The sequence below is a fragment of the Sinocyclocheilus grahami genome, unplaced genomic scaffold (assembly GCF_001515645.1).
Source record: "Sinocyclocheilus grahami isolate Dianchi unplaced genomic scaffold, SAMN03320097.WGS_v1.1 scaffold68.1, whole genome shotgun sequence".
Lineage (NCBI taxonomy): Eukaryota > Metazoa > Chordata > Actinopteri > Cypriniformes > Cyprinidae > Sinocyclocheilus > Sinocyclocheilus grahami.
The window spans coordinates 795,070-803,735 of record NW_015505247.1 but is presented as its reverse complement, the minus strand read 5'-3'; the positions used below and the strand labels follow the sequence as shown (position 1 = coordinate 803,735).

The following is an 8,666-nucleotide window of genomic DNA, read 5'->3' as shown; positions in this document are numbered from 1 at the left end:
AATTGTTAGGTCAACTTTAAAACACATGTAATCACCTTATTTGTTTTATACCAATGTTATCTGTAAGGTATAAATGCGTTTGGGTGAATAAATGTCTGTAAGAACATCGGATGGACTGTATTTGTGTCATTTTGTTAGGTTAATGCTTCAGCTACAGATGATGTGTTGCGCAATTGTTAATTGGGTTTCTTTCTTTAGTAATGGCATTCATTCTCGCTACATAAGATACCTGTCTGTTATGTAGTGCCCTGTTATACTGCATTACTGTGTAATATTTATGGTTTCTATAGCTGTGGCATCATTATGATGGTATGAAGAGATGGATTAATTCATGTAGGACATGAATTAATCCATAAGTAGCAAATCAGCATATTAGAAGGATTTCTGAAGGATCATGTGACACTGAAGACTGGAGTAATGGCTGCTGAAAATTCATCACAGGAATAAATTACATTTTAAAATACATTAAAATAGAAAATATTTATTTTAAATTGTAATATTTCACATTATTCCTGTTTTTACTGTATTTTTGATCAAATAAATTGTGGTCTTGGTGAGCATAAGAGACTGCTTTCAAAACCCTTTTTTTTTTTAAAATCCTAATTACTTTTAAATCCTTTAATTACTTTTAATTACTGAACGGTATACACCCTTTTAAATATGAAAACATTCTCACAACTTCCACTTGCACATTTGAATATGTTGCAAGTCAAGGTCAAGAGGACAAAACTTGATGCTACACTAACTATTACATGCAGAACACCTTCGCTTTGTGCTTGTTCTGACCTGGAAGCAGATGGCACAGACATCATTGTGGTCCTGCAGCTGCTCTGTGCTGGCCCGTGGAAGTACACTGATTTTGCGAGCAGCTTCCTGTCTAAGCAAGAAGCTTTTCCAGCCAGACTGAGCACGTAGCCACACATTGCAGTAGGAGTGGATGATAATGACCGACGCTCCCATCCAGCTCCACTCTCCCCACAGTGACTCCCACGCCCCGTATGCCACCACACACACAGCCACTGCAAACTCCAGCACCCGACACACTCCATTCACGTAATAAACAATCTCATCCAATCCAGGCAGGGCAGCACCACGCCAGACCTCCACCATGAACAGGCTGTAGATCAGCAGAGTGCCTGTCACCTATAAAAGGGAGCACAGCATGCTGGGATCTCAGTCAAAAAAAAAAAAAGGAAACAAATGAGTTCATAAAACAGAGTGTACCTGCAGTGAGGTGAGCATACAGCTAGAGGCCAGAATCAGTAGCCAGAAATCCATGCTGAAAATCTGGGAGATCTTGTAGGCCATGAATCCCGGAAACACCATCAGAAATCCACACATAGATAAACCACGCAAGTGCTTTAACACACTTCTGTGGATACAGAAAGAAAAAATTTCAATTTGCTCAAGCATGAAAAAAGAAAAAAATCACAAAAAAACACAATGTTAAACTCTCAGATTGAACATGTTAATGCCCAAAATAACTCAAGGTAACTCAATTGTTTTCATGTCCACATTTAAAATAAATAAATAAAAGAATAAATTCTAAATTGTATATATATATATAGAGAGAGAGAGAGAAAGAGAGAGAGAGAGAGAGAGAGAGATTACAATTGTTTAATAATAATTATGTTGCAAAAGAATAAAAAAATCCTGAAAAAAAAAGTATAAAATTGATCAAACGTCTGGTGTTCAGCTCTGTCATCACAAGAATATATTCTATTTTAAATATAGCCTTAGTGAGCATAAGAGACTTCGTTCAAAAACTAAATATTGACCCCAAACTTTTGAACACATGTACATATGTATGTATAAAAGTCAGTGAAATAAATACATTAATTAGACAGTGAATTTACAATTGTTTAATAATAATTATGTTGCAAAAGAATAAAAAAATCCTGAAAAAAAAAAGTATAAAATTGATCAAACGTCTGGTGTTCAGCTCTGTCATCACAAGAATATATTCTATTTTAAATATAGCCTTAGTGAGCATAAGAGACTTCGTTCAAAAACTAAATATTGACCCCAAACTTTTGAACACATGTACATATGTATGTATAAAAGTCAGTGAAATAAATACATTAATTAGACAGTGAATTAAATTCATTATTTGATTTATTTGGAATTTGGTACACATAGATGAATAAGCCTAGCATCAGCGAAAACTGATTCAGACAGCTGAACAAAAACAGCTGTTGTAACAAAACAATAACAGAACAAACATATTTCACAAACACATTTCCATGGTATGGCATAACATTTCTTGCATGTACACCAGGTATACACAATGTCATACCTCCAATCCGTCATTAATATTGTCATTTCTTCAGGTTGTAAATGGAACCACATACCTGTTTCTACTAGCTCCGAGCCCCAACACAACAGGCTCTGTGATCTCACTCATGCTTTGTAGTGTAGATGTGAGAACGATGAAGAGGATGATAAAGAGCAGAAAGCAACGCTGTAGAGATGCCATGTCCAACAACCCAGTCTGCAGGGCCAGCAGCAGCAGAGTCACTCCCTCCGTCACACCCCTACAACATATAAAAACATGAATGTTTGAACTGAACAAACACATGCACACAGTAAACATACACCATCTGCTCTTACCTGTGCATGACATTATGGTTCTGGAGAGCACTGAATCCTCCAAGGTAGACCTTACAGAGACTCAGAAGTCCCAGAGCCGTGTAAGACACCACAAATGTTAAGCCAAGCAGGGAGTATGGGCTAGCACAGCATTCAGACACACTGAAAAACACATGTACTTTAGATACAATTCACATTTGATACGGCCATTCAGTGAGATTGAATACCCTGCCATTTACCTGGTGAGGAGGTAGAGTAGCGGACCCTGTTGGACAGCAGTGACAGTGCCATAATTGGTAACAAGTTGCACTCCGAACAGCACATACCAGAAAACACTAAACAATACAGGCACAGCAAAGCCATGCCAGACAGATACTCCAACTGCCATCAGTCTGAGCAACTCAGTCACCTACAGAAACAACAGAGATTGAGAAAAGAAGAACTGAGGTGATGCATGTGTAGAGATGCAAGGGTGTCAGTATGTGCTTGTGTTTTACCTCTATCGCCATTATCTCTCTGTAAGCGGCTCTGGCCAGTCTGTACGGCACAAAGAAGTTAGCGAGGAGGAAGACGGCAACCTCGGCCCCTGTGATCATCATGGCCACAGAGGAGAGTGAGAGGAGCCAGTCTAAACGAACAGATACCACACGCGCCAGAAGAGGGAGCAAGTGCGCTGAGAACAGCCACACGTGTTGAGTCCGCATGAGGAACGCACACAGCGTACTGACTATTATCTGACCTGCAGATGATCACACACACACACTAGGGCTGCACGATAAATCGCATGCGATATTTAACTCGCATCTTGTCAGTAAAGTCGTTCTGTAATCAGCCGTACATTTCCATCACGTGCAGGCTTTCACATTGAGCAGCATTAACTACGCAGAGCCATTGTTCACTGACAAGCTGCGCTAAACATGCGCAAAATATGATCTTTTTGCGCAGCTTGTCAGTGAACAACGACTCTGTAAATGCTTCTCCATGTGAACGGCTGATTACAGAGCCGGCTTTACTGACAAAATGTGCGTTAAATATCGCATGCGATTTATCGTGCAGCCCTAATACACACATATACATATATTGTAAAATAGAGTCATAATCTGGACTGATATGCACATAATCAGGACTTGTCATAATTAGGATTTGTGCCATTGCACAAACCATTAAAAAATTGCATGACAGACAACACACTTTTTCTTGCACCCTCTCTTAAGCACTTAAGTTATAATTTTAAGGAAAGGTAGTACTCTTTCCAAGTACACTTTACAATTTATATATAATATTTGAATTGCTAATCAAGTTCTTTAAGTGGGAAACACATATATAAATATATATATATATATATATGTGTGTGTAAATCACTTGTTCGACACCAGCAGGTAAAGTTACAGTGTGAGTCCGCGTCTCTCTCGTCTCCCCTGAGCCCACTGAGTTTTAACAGACCCCCTAAAGCATGAGGTGAGTTTGGTGGGGGGTTAACTGAGAATGAATGGGGCAAAGTCACGTGAGAAGAGACAAAAAAAATTCTGATAGTGTAAGAAATGTTTAACTGGGACTAGGGATGCACGATATATCGGCCACCATATCGATATCGGCCGATAAATGCTCATTTTTTCTGTTATCGGTATCGGCCCAATAAGAAAATTTGGCCGATATCTTAAAGCCGATAAATAATGCATTATTTCCTTCAGAGACACTTCAGATGCGCGCTGTTCGTTTGCAGCCTTTTGTGCAATTGTACGTTGTAATATTGTGTTTATTTGATGTATATCTGATTTATCTCATATAGAATGCGTTTGGTTAAGTTAAAAGAGCGCTTCAGTTTACCAGTGATTAACTGGGACATAAATTTAAATTTGATTTATATAAAAAAAAAAAACCGAGGACTCCTCATTTCAGAATACTACTGATATGAAAGCACTTAATGAAATAAAACATTTCACAAGATTAAGTTTGTTAGTTTTCAAGGTTTCATACAAAACAATAGTGATCCTGTTTAAAATTAAGACAAAAACAGAAAGTCTTTATTGTCAGACTTTGTGGAATATGTTTAGCAAAAAACCTAGTAAGCTATATGTTTGCCGAAAGCTTAATACCTTAAAGGTCTAAGTACTTTTGGCATCCCTATAAGGGTTGTGGAACTTGTAACTTACTGGTGAGCGCAGTCACGAAACGGTTCAATGCCGGAGGATCCAGAAAGAGCGCACCATCATACCCGTACTGAGCTTCATCTCTTACATAATCTCTGTTAACACAACAAAACCCTTTGAAAAACCTACCAACAATCCGATAACACATATTAAAAAAAAAAAAATGCAAGAACCCAAAAAACATTGTTATTTTCACCTGACAATCTGATGACCCATGTAAAGTAGCAGGGCACAGAGAACATGCAGGTACAGCTGGATAATATGCCCAAGAGGCAACAGCAGCACCATGGCGCTCACTATGTGACCTGCAGGACACACCAACAACAATGTCACATATTACATAGTTAGCCAACACTACAATATAATGACTCATGGTGATCACATAATATTTACCCAAGTAATACATGTTCCAGATGACATATTTGTACTTGAAGAGCATGTCTTCTGTCCTCGCTTTCAGATGATCCGTGAAGCTGTCAATGTCACATTTATACAGCATGTCCAACACCAAGATACTGGGCACCCTGAGGACAACATTAGCTACTTCCTCTAGTCGGGGCATCTTAACACGGATAAAATAAGCACCAGTACCATGCAGGAAGGCTGTCACATCATGACATGTGTCTTAAGATCATGCTCTTGAATTCTGCTCCTGTTTGGCGGTCCTCTTGAAAATGTAAAGGCCATTGCTCGGTGTGGCTAATCAGTAGATCCAATGTGAAAACTGTGGGAAGAGAAACAATGACAGACATTACGATGCGTTTCTGATTGCTCGCAAGACACAGCAGTCTTTCCGGGTTGTTTCCTGGCATTTGTCAATAAGACTTAAAGCTTAATTCTGCAACTAAGACATCTTAAACCAGTCTTAGATGGTCTCCCGGCCTGCTCAGAATGGTTTAAAATGGGTTTTGGGAACTTTTCGGTTGAAGACAGACTGGAAGACCACCATTAACCAGTTAATACAAGTAAACTATCTTAATATATAGTGTAATTTAATGGTACTTGATGGGAAAATAACACCGACTGTCGCTTTTTTCATCTCAATGTATTTTTAAAGACGGTTGCATCCCACCTCCAGTGTGTGTGTTTGTAGCATCATAGCACCTCGCGGGTTATTCGTCTCAAAACAAAAGCGCTTAAGCACAATTCATCCTCGAGAAACATACCATTTCCACACCTGGCATGACCGCAAACTGTTTAGAAACTACCGTCAACTACAACAGACTTCCCGTCCTCCCCGTCTTCTTCTTTAGTGTTTTGAATAGCGGATCGCAAACTACAATAGCGCCTCCTACTGTTTCAAGTACTTCCGCCCTCCAGAGACTGGTCCTCAGCTCCGTCTGCATCCACTTTGAGTCCAGAGCGAAGAAAAACTATATGATAAAATTCACAATTATATAGATTCTTCATTCTCCATATAAAGCTGTCCAATTCAAATATTTAACTTTAGGAACTGTAGCAGTTTTGCTGACTCTCTGGAGCTCAACCATCTATCCTGTCACACTCTCAACAGGTTTCAGATTGTTACTGGTTTCTTGTCTTTCTTTTTCTTTTCAGTTGTTTTCAACAGAACATGTAAGTGTGACCAGCTCGGGTGCGAATACTCCTCTCCTCTTCTCCACCAAGCAAGTAAGTGACAGAGATGTTGCATTATTGATCCATATTGTTATAGTTTTATGCATAAACATGACCAGTCACAAAAAGCTAAAGCTGTACCATGATGGGGTTTTTGAACATTGTGAAGGGCTCACATACTGTCCATTTCGGCCATTTAGGCCTTCATACACTCAATTGCTTTTACTTAAAGAAATGGATGAGATGCACTGTGACTCAGTTGTATATTTCTTTATTTGTGTACATCATTTGCACAGTGAAACTGCCACTCACTTTCAAAATACACACAATGATGGAATTTGGCCTTCATCGCATCTATTTTGTGTTTGTATTTTATGTTTTATTTCTTTATGAATTCATTCATGTTCAGTGTCAATTATAATTAATTAATGTATTCAGACAATAAGGTTTTATTGTACACATGGTTTTTTATGGAACCTAAAGGGTTCTGTTTAGCAAACAGTTCTGCTATTGTTACAAGCTGAAGAATCTGGTGCTGTTTAGAACCTTTATAGTTTAGCTGTACTTATTTTCTTCTCTTTGATCTTATCATGAGGCTTCATTTATCCACTGTTGGCTGTATTGAATATAGATGTCCACCATTTTTTCTGTATTCCAATAATACTGCAATTTTTTATTATTATTGAAGTATATTAAGTTATTGAATTAATCTCTGATTTATACATAAGTAAATATCAACTGCAACTTGGTTTTCCAAACTGTCTGCTTTCTGATTCCCCTCCATTCACATCAAACGTAAAATACACACACACACAAACAACAACTGCATTTCCTCAATGTAATATACTATGTAAATGTAATAATGAATTCATACATTAAAAAAATTCTATAATGTATGAATTTGCTTTCAATCACTCCTCTAAACTTCATTTTTTCATCTATTAACTTACATCTTTTAATTTCCATAACATTTGTAAAGTCATCCAAACACTTCCAGTGTTCCCCTTTTATTTAATTTCAACAGTGTTCTTTTGAAATTAAGATACTGACAAGAATTAAGTACACTGACATTAAGACAAGAATTAAGTAAACTGCATTTCCAAAGAATGCTGTGTAATTGAAAAATATATAATTAGAAATAATAACAGTTAAAATATTAACCATTAAAATAAAATATCAACTGGGTAAATAAAGTAAACTGACATATTTAACATGAATTCTCACTAAGAATAGGATTTTAACAACTCATTGTAACAACTCATGAAAGGATTTTAAAAGAGGATACTTTATATAAGTTCTTCTATGGCCTGACAACTGTAAGTTTAAAAAAGATTGCAATAACTAGAACTTCCGCCACCGCATTAATCTCACTGATTTTGCACAAGCAGTTTACAGGAAATAAAGGCAAGGTCCACTTCTGCTCATTTCAGCAATCATCGCTTTCTTCTTAGTCATGCGTCTCAGCTGTAACACAAGTTTTTGGGAAGGCATCATCACACCAGAGACTGTACATGGAGGAGGAAAATACATAGAACGCTGACCTCTGATAACCCTCACCTAAGGAGAACACATGCACACATTAAGCATTTGAGAATGGTAACTATTAAAATACAGTGCAGGTAAAAAGCAGTGGGTGCTGTAAAGGTCTGAGTCTCTGTAAGCAAGGGGGAGAGGAAATGGGCTCAGTGACCTTTGCAGCCAATTTCCCCTGTGTTCAAACAGCAGCATGAAAGCCAGGTCTGTTTCTGAAGTCTGTGCAAAATGTCAATTGCAACTTATCCCACCAGCAGAAGGATTTGCTCTGAAAGTAGATTCAGTTATTGTGGCTGTCAGCTTTTAAGTCATTGCACATAGTGGTGCAACAGATCACAAAACTCACGGTTCGGATCATATTACGGATTTTGAGTCACGGATCTGATCATTTTTCGGATAAAAAAAAATTATTAGTGAAAGCTTACTTTAAGTACTTCTATACCACAGCAAAAACTACTAGCTTAACTAATAAAATTAGTAATAAAACAAGAACAATTACACAAATTACAAGCCTACAAAACAAAACAAACCATAATTACAAATAAAGTCAGTAACAGTAGCATTCAGGTGCAGAAATTTAATAATTAAGTGTAAAATAACACAATAGTGCTCACTGCACAGGTTAAATACAGATTAATCTTTGTTAGAGCTGTGGTGTTATTTGATTAGCAGACAGAAACAGGTATTTATTGGCTACTGTCTCTTTAAGACCAAATGCACGGCCCTAATGCTGACACACATCCGGTTTGTTTTCTCAGCTGTTTACGTTCACTTAAGACATAACCGTAACCGACTGTTTACTAGAATACTTGTCAAAAC

The 8,666-nt window shown here is 37.7% G+C and overlaps 1 protein-coding gene across 2 annotated transcripts in view; it reads right to left on the bottom strand.

Annotated features, from left to right (window-relative positions):
* LOC107585245 (RING finger protein 145-like) overlaps positions 1–5,996 on the bottom strand; it is a 9,369-nt gene extending 3,373 nt beyond the window's left edge. The window contains exons 1-10 of one of the 2 annotated variants that reach the window (XM_016272170.1): positions 5,812–5,996; positions 5,133–5,463; positions 4,936–5,044; positions 4,743–4,834; positions 3,087–3,328; positions 2,829–2,998; positions 2,611–2,751; positions 2,352–2,534; positions 1,225–1,372; positions 787–1,143 (exon numbers count right to left, since the gene is read on the bottom strand). In XM_016272170.1, the coding sequence (XP_016127656.1) occupies positions 787–1,143; positions 1,225–1,372; positions 2,352–2,534; positions 2,611–2,751; positions 2,829–2,998; positions 3,087–3,328; positions 4,743–4,834; positions 4,936–5,044; positions 5,133–5,301 (1,611 nt within the window). In that variant the 5' untranslated portion in view covers positions 5,302–5,463; positions 5,812–5,996. The remainder of the gene's footprint in view (positions 1–786; positions 1,144–1,224; positions 1,373–2,351; positions 2,535–2,610; positions 2,752–2,828; positions 2,999–3,086; positions 3,329–4,742; positions 4,835–4,935; positions 5,045–5,132; positions 5,464–5,811) is intronic. The other variant, XM_016272171.1, reaches the window with a different exon arrangement.
* Between the last annotated feature and the right edge of the window lie 2,670 nt (positions 5,997–8,666).